This window comes from Lissotriton vulgaris, chromosome 4_1, assembly GCF_964263255.1.
Source record: "Lissotriton vulgaris chromosome 4_1, aLisVul1.2, whole genome shotgun sequence".
Classification (NCBI taxonomy): domain Eukaryota; kingdom Metazoa; phylum Chordata; class Amphibia; order Caudata; family Salamandridae; genus Lissotriton; species Lissotriton vulgaris.
In genome coordinates this window covers 990854487-990877543 of record NC_141691.1, presented here as the reverse complement: position 1 = coordinate 990877543, position 23057 = coordinate 990854487, and the positions used below count along the sequence as shown (strand labels likewise).

At 41.5% G+C, this 23057-nt stretch overlaps 1 protein-coding gene across 1 annotated transcript in view; it reads left to right on the top strand.

The window, feature by feature from the left end:
* The first annotated feature begins 218 nt into the window (after positions 1–218).
* SLC6A3 (solute carrier family 6 member 3) overlaps positions 219–23057 on the top strand; it is a 581644-nt gene continuing 558805 nt past the window's right edge. Inside the window, exons 1-2 of the mRNA XM_086966890.1 lie at positions 219–504; positions 12531–12662. Of these exons, the coding sequence (XP_086823016.1) occupies positions 219–504; positions 12531–12662 (418 nt within the window). The remainder of the gene's footprint in view (positions 505–12530; positions 12663–23057) is intronic.

The following is a 23057-nucleotide window of genomic DNA, read 5'->3' as shown; positions in this document are numbered from 1 at the left end:
TGTTTTATAAATGCCCACGTCTTTGTTGCAGGTCTTAGCGCATTTACAAATTTTACTGATAAATGGGTCCAGAGTTTAGTAGATGAGAATTCCAAATTGTGCACCCTGAATAAATTCTTGGATACATTTGTAACCTTGTGATGTTTTTTTCTTTTCATAGAGAAACACGACCATCAGTGGAGGATCTGGAAAGTTGCTTCGTGGTCCGCCCGTTCCCTATGATCAAAGCTCGAGCCCCTGTAGGACAGATGTCTTCAGTGGTGGCTCCTGCCAAAGACTCCAACACCATGGTTCCTAAGGAGGTGGAGCTCATTCTTGTCAAGGAGCAGAACGGAGTGCAGTTCACTAACTCAACGCTGGTCAACCCTTCGCAGACGATCATTGAGACTGAAGAGAGGGAGACCTGGAGTAAGAAGATTGACTTCCTCCTCTCAGTGATTGGGTTTGCAGTGGACTTAGCAAACGTCTGGAGATTCCCATATCTCTGCTACAAGAATGGAGGAGGTACAGTTAGTTCTTTAGTCCATAAGAAATCTACCAATTTAGTGCCTGATGTTCTATTCCCATCTACCAATTTAGGGCCTGAAGTTCTATTCCCATCTACCAATTTAGGGCCTGAAGTTCTATTCCCATCTACCAATTTAGGGCCTGAAGTTCTATTCCCATCTACCAATTTAGGGCCTGAAAATCTATTCTAATCTACCAATTTAGGGGCTGAAGTTCTATTCCCATCTACCAATTTAGGGCCTGAAGTTCTATTCCCACCTACCAAATTTTGGGCCTGAAATTCTATTCACTTTTACGAACCAGGGATATGCAATTCACGCACTGAATGGTTTGTGAAAAGGAATGCGTAGGTGCCACACAAACTGCCTCTTTGCATGCGGTCACAAAACGACCTGCCTAATGAATGTTAATTAGCCAGGTTGCAATTGGAAGCCGTCTGTGATTGGCTGCAAATTCAGTAATGGAGGCCTGCAAAGAGCAAAACTCTGTCCATGCTTCAGCATTCCTATGTGGGATTTTCCTTTATTAAAGCCATCCTTTAAAGGGACCGGTGTAGCTTTAAAAAATACTTCCGCTTAGCAAATCAGATATCACCCCTTTGAGGTATTGATATCTGATCAATGGTTTGCCGCAAATGCCATAACAAACCATTGATATAAGCCTTTCCATATTGCAAATAGTAGGGACGCACTCTTTTCACTCCCTCTCTAATTTGTGATGCAGTTAGAATGATTTTTCTAAGGGCCTGATTTCGATTTTGGCGGATGGGTTACTCTGTCACAACAGTGATGTATATCCCATCAGACGAAATATAAATCCCATATTATCCTATGGGATTTATATTTTGGCGGACGGGATATCCATCACACTTGTGGTGGAGTAATCCGTCCGCCAAAATCTAAATCAGGCCCTGAGTCTTGAAAGGAACTTATGTTACTACTAAAGAGGCATTTAGTAGTCACAAACCCTGTATTTAGTAACTGCAGGCTTTTCAGCTGTAAAATACCTCTGTATATTGTATCCTTAGTCCTTAACAATTCTACAGCTGTCTTATACCATTTTTCATGTTTTTGTTTAGTACGTTAATTTAGGACCCAATATGATTTAGGCATAAGTACAATTTTGGACGGAAATATGAGTTTCCAACTAAACATTTCGACCAAAATGGCATTATGACTCTTGTGGAATTACTGCATACCTTAACACTGCGTGCTGTAATACGACAGCAAGCATTGTTAATTTTTTGTTGAGGTGGAATGAGTATTTATTGTTTGTGAATTGTGTTTGTTTGCTTGTAACAGAAATAACTGTCAGAAATACAGTTTTTCTATCCGAAACCCCTTTCCACACAGCTCAACATGGCTGTTCACCATTCGAGTAAGGAGGGAAAGAGATACATCTCTTGTAAGCTCGGAATATAGTCTCAGATATAATTAAACTAAATTCTTTGGCACTATGCCCCTTATCAAGGGTAATGGGTAGTCCTAGTGGTCATCACAGCCAGATTGGGGGCCTGATTCACAAAGGTAAATGTTGTGATGCACAAGCCAAAGCACAAATGTAATGACAAGAGGGTTTATTGAAGATACAGGATTGAGCGTGGCTTCCCTCTCTGCCAGTCCGCCTTCAACTGTCAGAGTCGAATGTCACTGCTCAAACACACATGATTGAACGCACACAAAATAACATTCCAATTCTTCAGAAAAACTGGAAACCCCTTGTCCCTAAACATTTCCATCAAGATGCTTAATGTGGATACAGTGGAAATTTCTGACATAAATTTCACTACTAACCACCTAGAGTGCACATTGACCAAGGCAAGCGCAAATCTATTTTCACGTTTGACCCCAAACATAGGACCAATAAAGTCCACACATGCACTGTGTCAAACCTGCCAAACCTGCCCTGGTTTATGCAACATACCTAAATCTACCTGACAACCATTTGTGAGTCTCATTTCATTCTCCATACACTCTTCATATTTCTCCACCAAATTTACCACATTATCATCCAACCCTGGTCACAAAAATTACAACCTTAATCTTTTCTTAGTGAGTGCCCAAAACAGTTTCTTCCGCGCATCCACAGGCGGTACAATTTTCTCACCACACAACACCATATTGTTACCTACCAATGACAAATCATCCAGCAGGTTACCATAAGATTTCTAAGCTGCCAGCAAAGTACTCTCACTCCTCCCACCTTTTACAATCATTTGAACTACCTTCTTCAAAACCTCATCATGCTCCATAACTTCATGCCATTCTTTGACACACACCATTCCCAAACTCCATTAAACTACTTCACCCACACTTGCCACAGCTCCTTCTGTTCCACTCCGAATGACTACTTCTTCATCCACATATTCCAAATCAAACGGCAGATGTGAGAGACAATCTGCCTAAACATTTCTACACCTAAGGTATATCATAAACAGTGCAGTTTTACTCTTGAAACCGGGTTAACAACCTAGCTAGTCTGGCAGATCCCTTACCTGCAGCCCCGGATATTAACTTTTACCAAAGGTTTATGATCAGTACGGAGTACAATCCCACTTCCCCATAAATATGTTCTGAAGTGCTCCATCCACCACGCTGCCACCTGCCACTCCCTGCCAATTGCAGAATAATGTTGTTCTTTGGACTTTAAAGAGCAGGATGCAGATCCAACTGTTTGTTTCTGTAGAACCATGAAATTGTGACAACACAGCCCCTATGCTATGGCGCTCGCATCTGCAGTCCCAATAGGTTTGTAGTTAGTTTTGAATGGAACCAAAATCCCAGCCTCACACACTTCTTTTTTGATATTGTCAAAACACATACTTTGTTCATCACCCCAAGAACAATTTACACTATCCCTTCAAAGATATTTCAAACATTCTGTCTTAGAAGCAAAATGTTATACAAACTTGGAATGGTACTCGATTAAACCCCAAAATTATCTTAACTGATCTTTTTCTCGAGGTTCAGGTGTCAACATAATTGCAGAAAATAAATCCTTTTAGCTGATACGGTGTGCCTAAGATACTCAATCTCGTTAACCAAGTAATTATCTTTCCTCAATCTCAACCCTGATTTTGAAATTCTATCCAGAACCTGTTTTAACGCAAGATTAGGACTTTCCTCACTGTACCCAAACACAAACGGGTGATCCTGAAAAAAGACGAAATTATTCAAGACTATGAACACCTCATTCATAACTTTTTGGAAGACCAAGGGGCATCATAGTACATTGAAAAGTGCCCTCCATAGTTATGACTGCTGTCAAAGGCTTGGAATTCTCATGAAGGCTGACCTGATGACAGGCATGTTTTAAATCTAATTGTGAGAAAAAATGCCCCCTCCCCCTTGTGAATCAGAATCAATTCATTTATGTTGAGAAGATGAAAACTATATGCCACCACATTCTGATTCAAACTTTTCAAATCCACACAGAACCTAAGTTTCACATCTGCTTTCTCCATGATTACTACCGGAGAGATCCAACTTGATGCTTCAACAGGTTCTATCGCATCACTCTCCAACAGCTGCCTAAATTTAATTCAGCCAAAACTGAGGTGATCCTTTTCGGAAATAATCCTCAATTTTGGACACCAGCCTGGTGGCCAGATTCTCTGGGACCTCTTCCAACACCAGTTAGGAAAGTGAGGAACTTAAAGTTCATTATTGACAACAAACTAACCTACAAAGACCAAGTCAACTCAGTTGTTTCTACAACCTCTTACATCCTAAAATCATGTAAAAAATATTGACTATCTCCCCATAGCAAGTCAGAAAATGGTTGTTACAGCTTTAGCTATGTCCAGGCTGGACTATTGCAATGGCCTATATGTCAGCGCACAGGAAGGTCTCCTAAGGAAATTGCAACTCCTACAAAATGCAGCTGCCAGACTACTGTCAGGCACTCCAAAATATAAATCCATCTCAGCAGAAATTAAAAAGCTGCACTTGCTGCCTATTAAGAAACGAGTTCTGTTTAAGGCTCTGTATGTAACTCATAAAGCACTACATTTTACGGGTCCAAAACACCTGATCCAAAATACAAAGTGGTATGCCTCGTTGAGATCTCTGCGCTCCTCAGAAGCTAAACTGATCCGCATTCCATTGGTGAAGAAAGCCAATTGGGGTGGTAGAAGCTTCTTTGTGGGCGCAGCCAAGGCATGGAATGCCCTCCCACTTTCTCTCAGAGGCACAACGGAGCTGTTCGTCTTCAGAAAGGTCCTAAAAACCTGGTTATTCAACGCATAAAGCTCTAGGTGTTCCATCTTTGCCTTTAGGGGACCGTCACTTATAGCGCCAGGACGCCCTTGGGCAACAGTGCGCTCTACAAATGTCATTAACATTAACATTAACAGCTCATACAGCATTTTCCTTACATCATCCCAAACCAGAATGAGTACCCTTCTGACCTTATGTTGAACTGGTACCCAATTTGCTTTAGTCTTATCCTATGGACATAACCCTTCAACTCCCCCATCTCTTCTCTAAAAATACTTTCCTGTCATCTGATTATATCATGTAGTGTAACCTCCTCTACCACCATGACATGGATTAAATATGATGTACATATCCTACTGATGAAGCCACCCTAAAATAGGTGGACCTGCTACTGCAACATACACCTTGTATTTTATGCATCTTCCTCTGAATTCAATGTCAGTAATCATATATCTGATATTATCTATCTGTTTCCCTCGATACCCACCAGGGTTGATTTCTTTTGCGAATAACCTCACCTGTGGCCATTCTGCCAAAAACACTTTTTTGGTTATAATGGTATATAAGAACCCTGAATCCACCATTGACTCCGCTTGTTTTCCTGGAATGACAAATTATGCCTTTGGTTCTATTTTTTCTACCTGACCAATTGTCACCATCCTCTACACATCCTATCTGCACCTATGCTCATGGAATCAGGAAAGACTTCTTCTGATAACGCAGCTACTGTCCCCCTTGTTGGATTACGAGACATCCTGGCAAATGCCCACATTTGCTATGTGCTTTACCTACAGCAAAACGCTTCTTTGCCTCTGTAGTATGACTGTAAATACAGCACCTCCCACAACCCTTACATGTTGGCCTATTTTTAGACAACCCTTTCCAGGATTTACCTCTAGCAGTCTTGGCTTCTGCTGCCACCTCACTCGTCACCTTGTCTACTGATGACACGTTATTACCTTCCCTTACGACTCTCTTAACCATTTCCTGCATGCAATACTCCGACTCTTCCACACTCTTTGCTATTTCAATAGCATCCTTCAGAAATGGATTTTAGCAGCCCTCAACCTTCCTTGCATTTTTCTACTCCTGCACTGAACAATTCATTGGTTCCTAATAATTTCTTCCACCATGGGTCCATATTTGCATTTTATTGACAATTCCGGTAGCCTAAACATTAACTCATCAACTGATTCTCCAGGCCTCTGTGTGTAAAATTGTATCTCCCCACAACCACATGAATCCCTTTAGCAAATCTCAACTCAAGAATTTTCCTTGTTTCGCTGCACAAATCTATCGGCAGTTGGCCCTCTTGAAGTGGTAATGCAGATAAATATTTAAAAACACTTTGTCCTTCCTTGACCAAGGCATTCAGCAATAATAACCTTTTCCAGCTTGTACGAAATCCTGCCCATCCAATAGTTCAAGATAGTTGTTGAACATGTCTACCTATTCTTCCCACTCAATTGGTGGATCTCCAGTTAGGCAAAGAATGGGACTGTTGATGTTATCAATGAAGCTGCCATAATCTCCGATGACTCAGAACTAAATCATATGCTATATGGTCTTTTCTCAAGTACAGCCAAAAGGAAGATTACACAGAGTTAAATTTTGCTTAAGGGTCTTAACTCTAACACCACATGATGCATTCCCATGAAGCATAAAGAACTGCTAGTGTTAGGTTTCGACTCAAGATCATTACTCTAATAACAGAGGAAGCAGTTACTCCAGGAAGCTGAGGTAATGTTCAGTTCGGTCTCAAATCGATATATTGCACCCAATCCTTATGCGAATGTACTATGGCAGTACAGTGTGAATACGCCTGGTAATATCTCATTGTTTCCTCAGCAGACAGTAGCACTGCAGGAGCTGCGTGATGGATTGCCAGGCCGGTGAGTGGGCTTGAGATACACTGAGCGCATACTCTCGTAAGTTCTCTTAAAGTGCCTGGCTCATATAGGTGCTTGCAGTGAAATTGGCACGTGCCAGGTCCCACTGGACCTGTGCACATAAAGTCGGATATAACACCTCGTGCCTGCACAGTTTTGGGCAATGGAATCACCAACCTGGGTGCTGCTGAGAAAACACCTCAGCAATTTGCACAGCTTACACAAAGAAGCCAAATGATGGGTTGCGAAAACCACGCTGCAAATGCCGAAACGGACGCATTTAGGACTGGCAGCTCATCGCCAAAATTATGTTGCGATGTACAAGCTAAATCAGAAATGTAATGACAAGAGGGTTTATTGAAACTACAGGTTGAGTGTGGCTTCCCTCTTGGCCAGTCCGCTTCCAATTGTCAGAGTCGAACACCACTGCTCAAACACACAAGATTGAACGCACACAAAATAACATTCCAATTCTTTTGAAGAAAGACATTACAACAGTAAACTTACAATTTTGTGTATGTTTACATTTTTGGGGGAAGACTCAAACTGTAAGTTAATAGTAAGTTTACGATTGCGGACTGACAATGAGAGCGAGCGCCCAACTTTCAGTACAGCACATAAACTACCTTGCATGGACTCAGACTCAGCCTCACATGCTCATCCGCGTCTATACTGTCACTCTCAATTTGGATCAGAGTGGCATATTCTAAGACGTTATTCTAATCCATGGCAAATTGTATCAGCAATAAAATATATGGCATATGTAACATCGTTACTACTGTACTGTACATTAAACAAAATGCCAATAAAAATGATTAAAAAAAAAGTTTTCAATTGCTAAGACTCTGCAGTCGGGACGTAGAACTCCACATCTAAAGATAGGACAGGTATATCTTTTTATTTCTGAGTTTTGAACACCCAAGAGTCCCAGGTTGTAGTATTAATTTTGATCTCCGTCCGTGGGACTTTGTCTTAAATCCATCTTGAACAATAAGGTTTGCCTTGCTGGATCTCAAGTTGAAGGCGGATGTGTGACTACAAAATAATTTCTCTCCGTATCTAGGGTCTCAGACCTCCCAAGATTGAAAGATGCTGCAGAGGAATTTTAATTTTATTTTCTGAGCTGTAAGCCATTGGAAGACAATAGTGCCCAATGAACATTGGTCTCATATGAATAGAGCCAGACAACCTGGTTTTGTGTTCTCTCTAGTAAAGGACCTTTTGCTGAAGCTCAGGCATAAACAATGTTAAAGCAGTCAACTCTCGACATCACCAAGGCCATCATCAGTTTCCTGCTTTGAGGTAGTTGAAGTAACACAAGGAGCCTTTGAATCAAAATGGGGTGGCATTAATGTTTTGGAGTAATGTGATTTAGTGGCCGACATACAGTCGGGATGAATCAAGATCTGAGGAGCTCCTAGTTCCATAGGCCATTGAATGGTAGGCTTTCAGCAAGAGATGATTAGTGTCTGTGGATCTTGTTTTTAGCACAGTTCATGCAGAGGTAATTCTTATTCACCTAGAAATGCAAGTGTCTCCAGTAAGTATTAAGGGTATTTTTCTGGTCCTCATAGTAATCCAGACATATATGCAGTCAAATCTTCTCAAGGGACAGTTAGACCTATGTGTGGAATTATGATACAATCTGTGTCAGTGGCCCTAATAAAATATCAAAAACGTTAACGTGAATTGCAGAACCTGGAATGACCCTGTAAGAGAATATTTTTATTGATAAGGTGAAAGATCAGATTTAAATTGCTGAAAGCTATTGTATAAGAATGAACAGCACAATTGAAGAACTGTCACAGTTATTCCAGCCCATTTCTCCTAACATTCTCATTGAGGTTTGTGCTCCACTGTTTCACATGCAGCTGATATGTCAATAAGAATAAGGAATTTTGAGTACCCATTCTCTTCCCCACTTAGAGGGTAACCATATCCTCTCTGCTGTTTGCAAAGGCACTCTTGTCTCTCCAGTGGTCTAAAGAATGTATGTATGTTGTATAGCAAGCTTTTTGATTATCCAAATTTCAAGTTGTTGAGTTGCCGCCCCTTCCACGTTCTTGCTAATGAAAGGGAGATTATAGCAGCTTGCAATTTGCTTGCTCCAACTTGTTGGCAAAAGGTAGTTTAAGGATAAGGGTGATTACTGAATGTTTTAAAGCATGAGGCACTAACACTTGTAGCAAAGGCATCTTTGATTCCTATTATTCCTGGGGCAATTGTGAAAAAGTAATCCTTGATAGTAGGAATTCTGCAAAGTTTGAAAGACTTTGCAGAAGATTTCAGTTTTCCCACTAATTTGTAAATTTACAGGAGATTAAGAGCCTTGAAAGATGGAAATGGGACATTTATATTTGAAGGTTAAATTGATGGGCTTGATGATGTCCCCGCTTTTTCTAGTGAATAGCTCAGATATTGATGGCCTTATTTTCATGGAACATTGTCAGGTGTTTAACATGCTGGTCGTACATGATAGTGTTATCTTTTATTTCCTTTGGCTCAGCTATTTTTAATTTTGAAAAGCTTTCTCATTTAGTTATTAGTTTGATTGATTCAAGTTGCTAAATATGTCTTATTTCTTGCTAGACTTCTCTATTCTCACATAGAGATTTTGTATAGCTCCAGGTTGAATTTTGTGTGGGTCTTCCTCCACCTGTGTTCCAGTTTGGGCCATTTGTTTGACTTTTTCACAATTATAAAGTGCGCATTATACCAAGTGTTCTTGACACTTTTTTATGGAAGGCATCGAGATCAGCATTTAGGGTAGTGTCAATCGAGATAATGGGTTCTAAGTTAGTAGAAAATATTTTTTTAATTCACTTAAAACTTTCATCCAGTACTTTATTAGATTTAGATCACTCTTGGATGGCTAGAATTGTATTTTGATATTAAGGTTGAACAGTGAATGGTCTATTCAGCCTTTTCATTTAATCATTAAATAATCCATAGTGATTCCACAGGTGAAGTCCAGGTCCTCGGTGTGACCGTTTAGATTGGTTGCAGAGACAATCCTAATTCTTGATGTTAGAGTGAGTTCGACCTTTTAACTTGTAGGGAACCACTACGTCAACAGCCTCATTATGAGGTCTCTGGGGCCAGCAAGGTTATGTCTAATCCTCATACTTAACACCTTCAATGCTACAGCAATTCTCCCTTGAATCCCCTTGTTCATGATGAGCTCAGCTCGTCATGAGCACACGAGCAGTGTACTGCATGACGAGCTCAGCTCGTCATGAGCATGGAAGGGGTTAACAATACCAAAGATACTGGTAAATTCCAGAGGGCATGTTACCGGGCTTATAAGTGGATTCCAGAGGGTTCCCTGAGAGATTAACAGTTAAATCAGCAATTCTAAATCTGAAATTCCCCAGTAATTCCTCATTTACCCTCCATCCTGTAGTTTCACCCACAGATTTCATTTGCCTTCAGCTGCTGGAGTCTCATGTTGATATGTACCAGATATGCTAATTAACGTCTAACCTTTTAATTATTGTAATTCACAAGGGAGCTGCTAATACTGTTACCAGGTTAATTCGATTTTGGGGGCCTCGCTCTTGAATGGATGCTATTGTATTTTGATTTTTAGAGTGATCAGACAATGGACTGTACAAACTATAGTGATCAACATGTAAAGATCAAGTCCAGGGTGTGGCAGAGCAGTAATTAGAAGTGCAATTATGAACATTCTCAGAATCATTGAATTTGTAGCCATCAACGTTCATATTTATTCATTTAGTATATTGTCAATCGTGGCAGAATGGAAGGTGCTGCTTAAAACTAATGCCATTAGTATGAGAAGTTAATAAACCCCCCACCATATGCAGCATTTTGTCATTGAGCTGAACAGAGGTACTAGGTCAAGAGATATTCCTCTATGATTATTCTTATGCAACTACAACTACACACTTAGAAATGCTTTAGGCATATTTGCTAGAAAATCTAACATCCAGATTTTGGGGGCCTCTTAAACCCCACCATTTTGAACAACCTTTTGATCTAAATATAGTTGCCTGGATATCGAAAGCGAACTAGAGATGAAGTATAATGAGGCCAGTCTATTTCTATTCTATGATGTACACATGTCCATGTTGTTGTGACAATGGCACAGTGTTCGTGAGTGGCTTATCAGGCTGCCATTCAGACAGGATTACTGGCTCTTCAATCAATGTCTGTAGCCAACGGCAGCTTGTCATATCAAACATCTTCAGCAAAAACAGATGATTTTTTTGTAAAGCTAGACATTTGTAACTTTTAATAGAGATATAGGTCAGGCCTCCTTCAGAGCATCAGGATCACAAAAGTCATTTTATGCGGTGTTGGCGAAATCTGTGAGGAACATGGCCACCTCAGCAATACATCTTATATTGTCTCTCTGACAAGATATAGCGTGACAATGTTGGATGGTTGATCAATCAAGTTTGGGAAAAAGCAAAATGTTGGCAAATTATTTGATGTTTGATCAGTTCAATAACTGGTGACCTAATTAAGTGATGATACATTAGGGCATGAATTCTCTGCTCTCTATGTAGTAAATTCCTACACGTAATTGTTACTATATTTTCAGTTTAAATAATTTTGTAGTTCATGGCACTGTTGTTTTAGTTAGTTCGGTAGACATATTCAAGCCTTTGGTTGTCCCTAAAGCAATACGTCCTAATTAAAGAGTATAGGTCAGTCCAGACTGAACCTAGAACCCTATCAGAAGAGAAACACAACTGCTTGAAAGCTCCGCACATACATTGTGTTCGATGGAGTACAGTTTGAGGTGGCGTAAGGACCCAAGAAAGAAAGATCACATGTGAGTTTTCTAAACTTGCATTAAGACATACGTGTTAAAATTACCACACCCTGCATAAAGAAGTGCAGAAGTCCTTTAGGCAGGCTGGAATGAACACATACACAATTCCTTGTCTTGCTTATGAATTTGTGGTTAGGAAAAAGAGACAAGAGTACTGATTGCAGACCATCACCTTAGAGTTAAGGATAGCAAAGTATTTCAACTGTTTTCAATACCATCATTGCAAACAATGCAGAGGGAAATAAATGTTCTAAATAAGTATCCATGTTAAGTATAAGAGTATCTGATGATCGTCTGTGGCCTCAGTTTTCTGATCGACAGCACATAGAGAATCCTTGTGAGTAGTTGTTTGCTATTTACTTTTACCTTTATCTTTACCTTTATGATTATTATTATTATCATTCTTCTTCTACTTCTTCTTATAATTATTAGCATTATTATGTTAATGATGATAATACTAATAATACATATAATTGTTAGTTTTAAACTTGAGGGAATGAATAATAATAAGAACAATAATATTAATAATAACACTAGTAATACAAATACTACTACTACTACTACTACTACTACTACTACTACTACTACTAATAATAATAATAATAATAATAATAATAATAATAATAATAATACCGATATTAATAATAATTATAATAATAGTTACACTCATTATTATTGTTATTATGATGTTGTTGTTTTTTGTTACTATTGTAATTATTGTTATAATTTCTGTTAGGATTTTTTTTTTAATAAGTTTATTAGCACTATATTTTTTCAAGCCAACAGAAACTGCTGTCAACCATACAAGCTCAAGCAGGAAAATGTTGCGTAATTTGTATTAGACTAAATATTAACACCCCAAACCAAACCACAATTACTTTTGGTATTACTCATGCTATTTTTAATATCACTATTTACCGTGCAGCAGTCTTTGCAGGTTAATGGGCTAGGCTACGGCAAACTAATGGCATCTCTAGATAGTCAATGATAAGGCGCCTTCGGAGCAGTTTCTAAGGGTTCGCCCTTAGCATTAAAAGTATCCATGAGAACATGTAGGTTGGTGATTGTGACAACCATATCGTCAATATAAGGCATGTCTTCTTTTTTTCTCAACAGGTGCCTTCCTGGTCCCCTACCTGTTTTTCATGGTTATTGCGGGGATGCCTCTGTTTTACATGGAGTTGGCACTGGGGCAGTTCAACAGGGAAGGAGCAGCCGGTGTCTGGAAGATCTGTCCCATTTTCAAAGGTAATGGCTTCATTCAAAATGTGGAGACTAATCGAAGTAAAGCGACAATTCTGCACTTAGGCTGCACACATTTTTAAGCATCTTTGCTCTAACAATATTACTATATGTGTTGAAGACTATGGCAGGTCTCCCAACTCACACTGCGCCCAGGAAGTTAGCACTCTTCACACAGTCTCCCGGTGAAGGGCCAATGTCACACTGTGACTAAAAAGTCAACTAGAAACACCAACTCACTCAGTTTCCAGTTTGTGTGTACAGGCTCTGCACTTTTGAAGCCCCTGATGGGTTTTGCACAGACCTGGAGGCATGAAATGCTGTATTAGAGGCCCTTTGTTTTTCTCTATTTGAAATGAGTTAAGAGTGGCTGCCTAGGAAAGACCAGGTATGAAAAACTACCCCCTCACCCAGTCATGCCCTCTTCAATGTCCACAACCGTGATGGTCTAAAAGCACTGCCACCCCTCCAGGCCCCATCCAAAATGTCTCACTCCTGACTCACATGGTGATGGTGTTTTCGAAATTGGCAGGTCTGACCATGATATTGTTACAGTATAGGTCACTGCACAAAGCAGTGAGTATTTTTTTTTATGTGATGTGAAAATCCATGGCATCACAGTCCATTGCAAAGGAGGTTTGGCCTCTTGAAAAACTGGGATTGCAGGACAGTTCCTCTTAAAGCTTGCCCTGGGTGCAACCACATTAATAGATAATTTCTCCCTCAGTTCTACTGAGCTTTCAAAGACAAGGGGTTGTGTAGGTTCTTACTCTGGTCTAGGGAAGCATATTCATAGCGAACAAATTGGGGGCTTTGATTTGGGGGGCTGTGCTATTTAGAAAATAAAATCCCAGATAGCAAATTTTGTGATATTTGAGAAAAATATTTCGCTCCTGTGTGTCAAATATATTTCTTTTCTTCTCTCTACATCGCCTTCCTCTTCTTCACATTGAAACCCCCACGTCCCCTCTGAACCTAAACACCCTAATGGTGAGACATTAGCTGACAGCTCTTCTAGACTGAAACTGTTATTTATATTAAAGTAACAACACTATTGCACTTTCTATGACTTTCTGTTTATCAATCACCCTGGTGAAATAGCTCTGTATGCTAACCACTTGCTGGGCAGATATCAGGAAGACTTGCTCATATATTTTACTATTACTTTAAATATCAAATTGTTGAGAGTGCCTGTAAAGTCACCTGCATGCCTAAAGACATGCACCCATGCATGTTTGTCATGATATTGCAAGTCTTAGATGAGCATATGAGCAAGTCTTCCTGATATCTGCCCAGCAAGTGGTTAGCATACAGAGCTATTTCACCAGTGTGATTGATAAACAGAAAGTGAAGTAGTGTGGCTCACTGGTTAGAGGCGGCAGACCCGAGAGCAGAGGACGGCCCGGGACCAGGGTTCGATTCCCGGCGCGGCAGGTTTCTGGACCAGGGTCAGCGGACTCGATAATTCTCTCGCCTCGGTGCCCACTCTGATCAGCGTTCACACTCGGCAACTCTGGGCATTAGCTTGCCTCATCTTCACTAACGGCCCCACCAGACCGCCGGGTATGCCTGGTCTCACCCTGGAGATACCCATTAAGGGACCATCTCTCAGGGAAGCCAGGAAGGGTTTCGCAGCGGTCGAAGCGCCTTGGGACCCTCCGGGTAAGTAGTGCGCTATATAAATGCCTATACATTTACATACATTTACATATTGGCCTGCCTCACAGGTTGTGGTATTGTTGCCCGGGAGGGGGTGTCCAAACTGCTGCATGCAAAGTGGTGGAAGGCTACCACCTTCACCAGGACTTAAGTAGCACAAGCACAATGGTGACAGCATACTGTGTAGTGATCAGTAGTAGTGAACGGGTCATTTTTTACCCTGTGTCACTGGAGTGACAGCTACAGGCTCCCTCACTTTTTTAAAAGTACTGCTGCTGTGTGCTTAACTCAACCTTAGCTAACACGAGGTACATGTGGAGTGCTGTGATGGTTCCGAGGAGTGACTCTGTGCTGGATGTATGTGTGCCTGGGTAGGGTGCAGTATAGAGATAGAGCTGTATGGAGTGGTAAATGTGGGATTAGTGTATATGCTGAGTGTATATATGCCTGTGAGGAATACATTACATTAGAGATGTAGCACTGTGCAGTAAGTGCACAATGAAACTTATGCTTATTGTATGTGTGCTTGCGTGAAGTACAAAACTTGAAGGGGAAAGTATTGTGTAGCGCATACGGTGAGTGTGTGTGCTGGAAGTGTGCACGAAGACTGAATGTGTGTACTGAATGCATGTGCACTTGTGATGGTACAACGCATGGAGGGAACAGTGCTGGACAGTAAGTGTACTGTGAATTTACACTGAGTAAGTGTGCCTGCATTTCTACATTAAATGGAAGGGGTGTGGGCGCATCTCAGGAAAGGGGATGGGTCTGATAAGGAAATCATAAAGAGTAGGACTGGGACCTGGGATTAACCCTTTGATGTGCATATCACTGTGGCTGACATCCAAGTGTTAACTCACATGAATTGTGTAGTGGGTCAATCAGCTTCAGAGTCTCACCTGCTGTGACAGACATCCTTTCAAGGGGAAAGAAATGAAATAGAAGTGGGCACTTCAAAAGAAGCAGAACTCCAACGTAAAACTTCAAAGATTCAGACCCCAAATCACATTTTGATGTCTGGGATTGGAATTTAGGAATGGGAGGCTGAGACCCTAAACTTTGTCATCTGCCAAGCGGCCCGGTGGGTTGCGTGAGAAGGGGAAGCTATGCAAGACTTCTGCCTGTGACCAGGATTGGGGGACAAGGTGGGCTAGTCTACCTGCTGGTGAGGTGTCATCACCCAGAGGGAACTAAGATCACCTGCCCTGGGGCAATGGCCTGCCTATGGCCTATCATCAGGTAGAACTTCACCCTGAATCAAGACCGCTGACAGTATTTACTTCACCTTTTGGGGATTATATGTTTGTAAGAATGCCGTTCGGCCTTGCCTCAGCAGCTTCCATTTTTCAAAAATTGATGCAACACATTCTTAAGGGAGTCAATAACACTCTCTGTTTCCAAGATGACATACTAATGTACGGAGCAACAGAGGAGGAGCATGATGCCCCCCTCAACTCAGTATGCCTGAAACTCTCACATGCAGGGTTGACAGTGAAACTGGAAAAGTGTATGGTCAAGGTCACGTCAGTTGACTATCTGGGGCATACTATTTCCAAAGATGGTTTTAGGCCCAAGCACAGCTTAATCCAAGGAGTCAAGGATGCTCCATATCCATCGAGCAAAGACGAACTCAAATCTTTTCTTGGACTAGTAGAATATATGTCCAAGTTTGTGAGGAACTTTTCTGATCTATGTGATGGATTACGTGATCTCCTTAAGAAAAACACAATGTTTGAATGGGAAGAAAACCCAATGATATGGTCGAAATGATAAAACAACACATTCTGGACTCACCTGCTCTAAGTACATTTGACCATAATAAGAAAACTGTACTAACTACGGATGCATCTGGTAGAGGGTTAGGAGCCATGCTCTCTCAAAAAGGAGATGGTGAAAAAACCATCATAGCGTTTGCATCCCGGTCCCTCAGCTCCGCAGAACGGAACTACTCAGTCATTGAGAGGGAGGCATTGGCATGCTTTTGGGCAGTACACCATTTTACATTTTTCTTGTGGGGTATAAAATTTGTAATACACACTGACCACAAGCCGTTAACTTTCATATTCTCATCCAAACATACCCAAAATGTGTCCGCACAGATAAACAAATGGGTCCTGGTCCTTGAAAACTTCTGCTTTAAAGTAGAATATCTACCAGGCCCTGAGAACGTGGTTGCGGATTATTTATCTAGGTCACCCCTCATGGATAACCACAGCGAGGAACCGTTAGATGTCCCCATTTTTTGGATGTATCTTCCCTCACTAACAGAAGTAGAGTGGGATGAGAACATGAAGAAAGACAAAGTCATGGAGGTACTCAAAGACTTCATCATCAACGGTGGGCCTAAAAAACTTTCTGAAGTCCCTGACATCATCAGGGATTACTGGGAGGTTAGACTTGAACTAATACTCATGTCTGGTCGGATACATTGGGGTGATAAGGCCATTCCACCCAAGGACTTGAGGAATGAAATAATCGATCTGGCCCCTGAGGGACATTTAGGCAGGAGCCTCACAAAAAACAAAGTTAGAAGTTGCGTTTGGTTCCCTAAAATGGATTCAATGATTGAACTCAAGGTCAAAGAATGCTCCAGCGGTGCGAAAAGCGACAAAAGCAAAGTCCTTCACAAAACCCCTCTCTCCCCTGTCGATGCCCCTATGGTACCATGGACCAAACTGGCCATAGACATAATTGGCCCAATGGAGGCCCTCGGTCCCCAGAAAAAGTTCATGTTTGTTCTTGTTGATTACACTTCGCATTGGGTAAATTTCAAGTTTACGTCATCCACCACAACAAACAAGCTCATCTCTTTCCTAAAGAACATTTTTACCTATGACGGCATTCCAGCAACCCTCGTAACAGACAACGGGGTGCAGTTTTTGTCTGAAACAATGAGAGAATTCTTGGATGAACTAAACATAAAACATGAGAAGATTGCACTCTATTGTCCTAAAGCAAACGGTATGGTAGAGAGGGTGAATCGCATGGTGAAAGAACACATTCAACTGGCAATACCAATGGGTTCAATGTTGAACATTACCTTAGAGAGTGTATATGGACATACCACACCACACCCAACAGTGTCACAGGAGTGCCTCCCTTTGTGTTCCTGAGAGGGAGGGAACCTAGCACCAAAATGAACCCCAGGTGGTTGGAGGGTGGTTAAAGTGTTTAGCTTGTTCTAGACCAGAGAAATGCGAAAGTTAATCTACATCAACAAAAATACAAGTTGTGGTATGACAAAAACCATGGGGTCAAAAATTTTGATTTCAAAGCAGATACGCTTGTGGTTGTCAAGAAACCCACTCATGTGCAACCCGGGTCGAGCAAGTACTCTGCTCCCCTACGAGTGGACAAAGTGGGCAAGATTGTAGTTCGCTTAGAGAATGGACAGACGTGGAGTCATGAAAGACTTGTGGCCATCTCATAATGTTGTCTTTATATACATTTTGGTTTCCCTATATAAAGGAGATGTGTTGTAATCTTGATAATGGGTTCCCTGGGTGGTACATTCCGTTCCTCCCTCCCCTGCCCCGTCCTTTAGAACCTCCCATGGGGAGTTCATGTTAGAATGTTGAGTTCTCTGACTGTTGATTGTGAGGAGAGTGGATGATCAGAATAAAGGTTCCAATTCTTACCTGCTCTGAAGTCTGCAACATTTCTTGGACTTCAACAGTATGTTTCTGCCATCAGATAATATTTTCCTTCCAAGGTCTTGCCTACCACACAGCATAAGCTTTCTTTAGGCAAAGCCTCTCAGGTAACCTAGAAATCATCAGGAACTGTCCAAGCCATTGCAAAATCTGTATATTTGCCTGGTCATTTACAAGCATACCCCTGAATCCATTTCTTACCCTTGCTTCTGTCTAAAGCACAGAGAATCATGAGAGTCTCCAAAGTGCCACCTTCTGATGCAATGGATAACCACCCTCCTTCCTACATGTGTACCGCGTTTATACCTTAGACACCAGAGAAACCAGATACAGAACATTAGGGCCTATCTGGACCTGCATTCCGCACATCAACCTTAGGTCTTAAGCGCCCAACATACCCACCAAGAGTTACTGCTCTGCATTTGATTTAGCCTTGACCCAGCATACCAGCTACTGTATTAAAGTTACCAGATAGTGTAGCTCAAAATCTTGAAGACCTAGCCATCCTGCTTATATTTAAGTTTCAAAATGATAAGCCTAACATTTGGCCTTGAGCTCGTCCATACCAGCTGGCATATGAAAGTTTCCAGTACTTTAAATACAGGTTCCGGAACATGGCACACTACTCTCTGTAGAAGGTAAAAGCATCTCAGGATCATAATCATTTTTACCAGTGGCATGTCAACCATATAGAGTTATAGGGTTACCAAAATGTGACAGGACTCCTTTGGTTACTGATGACTCTCTTGAAATTCAATGTATCCACATCATAACATTGCCGGGCAACATGTATCCCAAATATTTAAACACATGGTATTGTCTCTTTTGTCCCAACTTTGACATGTCTCTTTTCTGTGTGCCATACCACTCGAAGGAAATACTCTGGATTTGTGCCAGTTTTGGCAAATATTGGACAGTCCCCCAAACACTCCAGGATGTTACAACAGGCAAGGGGTTGGGGTTCCACATATAAGCTCGACATACAGTGAGACTAAGTGCAAGGTGTCACCCATGGTCATTCTCCAAACTCGCATATACCTTTGCATCACATTGTCACTTTTCAAACTCACTCACAACTCTGGCTTAGTCCACGATTACTCTGTAGGATCATGGTAGTTAGAACTTAGAGCCCCTGTACTGGTGGGTTCTGAATCTACGGTCTTGAGGGATGACTTGGGTAGCATACTTAGGTACTTAGGCAGCAGAAAATGTACACTGCAGGACATCAATTGGTAGTACATATTATCACTCAAGAAAATTCAACAATGTCATAAAAATGGCCCAAGAGCATGAGAAAAGTTGTAACCCCTAAAAACTGACAAAGTAAGGTTGGGGGCACATCTACCCATATGACACACTCAGTAGTAAGCATTACGACCGTTCCAGTCGTCAAGATCCCACTGGTTGGGGTATCAACCAAATCGCATGGCCACTCAATCGAGATTTAATAACCTTACTGACAATCTGATAACCATTGTACTTCTAAACAAAGTAAAACGGAAGCCTTGAACACTAAACACTTCCTTATCATTGAAGACCAGACTGAAAACCTTTGGCTCTGGAAGCAGAGCACACCCCAACCTAGCCAAATCAGGCCTTAGTTCCACCCAGGGCCGGACTGGCCGTAGCAGGCACCGGGCATTGTCCCCATGGGCCGCCAGGGTGGGGGACGATTTTGGGCCCCTGGGGTGTCGTTTTTGTTAAAGACCATTTTTTGCAGCATAGATGCAAAATGGGCCCGCAACAAAATCGGCCGAAACCGGCCCTGGCAAACAGCTCGGCCGCACCCCCAACCCCTTGGGGGAGCGGCCGAGCACTTTGCCAGGGCCGGTTTTGGTTCCCAGTCCAGCCCTGGTTCCAACTACTATTGGGGCTTCCAAAAGTGTGAGTCTGGGTGAAAGAGCCATATCTGCTCTCACGTTGTGACAACACTGTTTACAGGACCGATACTAGGCATGTGTAAACATAGTGGGAATGTCCTTGATGCTCTCTGGCAAAAGGAGATGCTTCTTTCAACCCACAGCTCTGAATCCCTATTGAGAAGGGGACAGAAGCAAGAAATTTTGCCTTTCAAATATTGAGAGTGAGAGGTCACTGGAAGCTGTACAGACCTCTGTTGTAGGCTTCTGAAGTGCCAAAAGATCAGATCTTCTGCTGGCCCTAGGGAAACCTCCTCTGAGGCCTTAAGTTTCCAAAGGTGTCACTCATATTAGACCATTCGGCTGGCCATTGGTACACCTTGGAACAGATCAGCGACACCACTAGCACGTTACAAAGAGGGAGTTAGGAAGGTGGCCATGGTTGCATGGTATCTGACTATCAGCTATAAGCGCCCTGAGAATAGGTGAAGACTAGTGGGGCAGTTGAAGGAGGAGAGGAACCAATATTCATCTAAATTGGAGGAAAAAAACATTTCTAAATGCCTGGAAAGTGCTCTGAGGCCGGCAAATGTAAAAATAAAATAAAAATAAACATAAGTATAGTGATGAGAGCTTATTTACACCTAGATCTCCAATGGGAAGGGCTTAATGGGAGAAATACTTTTAAGGGTGTAAGATTTATAGCAACGCTGAATTTAGCCCCAGCCTCTACAAGTAAGAAAACAAAGCTTTATTTGTGTTCTGGATTTTTGATACTGCCATCCTCACCTAGTGTTTTCCCAAAAAATAGGGTTGGGAACATCAAAGCTACCAAAAGGTTAGCCATAGGATATCCATAGGTGAGAAATTGGTTTGCACCTGTGAAGTCTCTATGATTCAGACTTAGTGGGAGTTCTGCTATAGAGCACCACATGTCTTTTGCCTCTTACTCCCCCTCAGCTTGCCATGTGGAATTATCATTCAATTGTTCCAATATACAGCAGTGGAGGTTCATATTTACTTATTCCAATGATGTATGCTATTATCACAGTGATACCAACTGAAGCCTTCAAGCCTCTGCCAGCCCACAACATGACTTTATTTCATTTAATCACTTTCTTATGGGATGTGTACATATTGTGGCCTAGACACCGGGCTGTGATGTACATTTGGACATTAGTTCAAAGTCTGCATTTTAATGAATAGGAACAGAACTTGTGCTGAATAGAAAAAGGTTTGTATTTGAGTAGCAGACAGATAATCTTGGTGGAGGGTGTGATTCAGAATCTGAGGTAGTACCTGAAAATGCTCGGTCGAGTGTTTTGACTTTTTTATGTTTGAGTTCTTCAGTCTTATGCTACACTTGAATGTGATGGATTTCATGCTTCTCACTATGATCAGTCTATCTGAAAGAGAAGAGGAGTGGTTAGAGTGTGCTCCTTATAGAGATTCCAGTACATCACAAGTTTGATTTGCACTTCCAAGGGAAGCCAGTGAATATATTTACGGAATAAGTTGTAGGATAAGGTTTGCTCATAACTGTGAGGAGTGGGGCGAAGCATGGATTACGGCATTTGAAAGTGGGAGAGTCGACTTGGACAAGTCTAGGATGATGGTGGTCCCTCCTTCTACTTGGGATAGATAAGGTACTGCTTTGCCTTTCTAAAGTTTAATAGTGAGTTCAAGGGTTTGACCTGAAGAAGTAAAATAGGTATTTTTGGTGATGGTGAAATGTTTGCGGAGGGGGGAGTTGTGATTTGGGGTGAGAGATTTGTGGTAAGTCCAATTGGTGCATTTTAAGTGAAGTGGCTTTGAATTACAGAAGAAGTTTCTTAACATTGGGTAGAGTAGGACAAAGATTTTTATTGTAACGTTCAGTTTATAAAAGGCAGGGGACATCTATGGTCCAATATCAGTGATGCCAAAATGAAGCTGTTGTTCACCTCAGAAGCTAATACTTTATTCCAGAAGGCAATTCTGCTGCCTGGCACACAGACCTGTATTCTATTACATATTAAACACTGGTTTATTAAAAGAAAAATGCGAAAGAATTACAGAGGAGCCAGAGCTATGATACTAGCCGGAGATTGTAGAATTTTGTCCCCCTCATACTGGTGTTGCAATCCTTCTGCTAACTCTCAGAACTGTGTCATTCTCTGATCATGAGGGATTTTAAGGATGAGAGGTCTCTGGAATGATACAGCGCCACTGATAATGGACTACAATGTAAATGTAAATTGATACTTGTATACGCACTACTCACCCGCAAGGGTCTCAAGGCGCTTGTACGAATACCGCTGTGGAACCCATCCTCGCTTTCCCTGTGAGGCGTCCACTCCTGGGCACCCCCAAGGTGGAGGCCAGGCATCCTTAGCGTTGTGGGGGCCATTGTGGAGATTAAGCAAGCTATTGCCCAGAGTTGCAGAATGGGACTCCATGATTGGAATAGGTACCGAGGCGAGAATTATCAGGTCTGTGGAATTTTTAGCCCAAGACCCGCCGAGGCGGGGAATTGAACCGTGGTCCCGGGCTAGACCTCTGCATCGGGGTCTGCCGCTCTAATCATTGAGACACACTTCTCCACTCATTGAGCCACACTTCTCCATAATACCAAAGAACATTTTGAAATGAATCCACAGCACCTTTGAGATTTCAATAAATCCATCGACTTATGGGTACCACAGTACAGGCTTGTCTCTCAATTTTGGAAATTTGTTCACAAATACTGCAAGTTCACCTTTGTCCCTCGGTAAATAAACATGCACTTCTCCCACTATTTCGCTCAATGGATTAGCTGAAGCTTCTCCCTCATCCAGTTTATTGTTTTCCTCAACTAGGTCTGGAGGTTTTTTTTCTTCTCATGTTTCCTTGCCCACTTGTTTCCTAATTTCTCAAAGCCCTTCCATTTACAAATATCTTTAATCAATCCTGTAATGTTAAATCGCATTCCTGAAGAACACATTGTCTCAATTGCTTCCTCATTCATCTGTACCCTGAGAGTTTTCTGACATGGAAAGCTTCCTGAAACATCAATTTCATATTTTCGGGCAGAATCAGTCAGTCTATCACATGTGGTTACTACACATTTTGTAATTTCCTTACTCAGGTAAATTGATTAGTTTTCCTGATATTGGTTCAAATTCTTAAGATCAAAACATTCCCTGATAATTTCTTCAAGTTCAATTTTTATATTACTTTTTCAGGTTCTGGGTCAATTTGTTCCACCATGC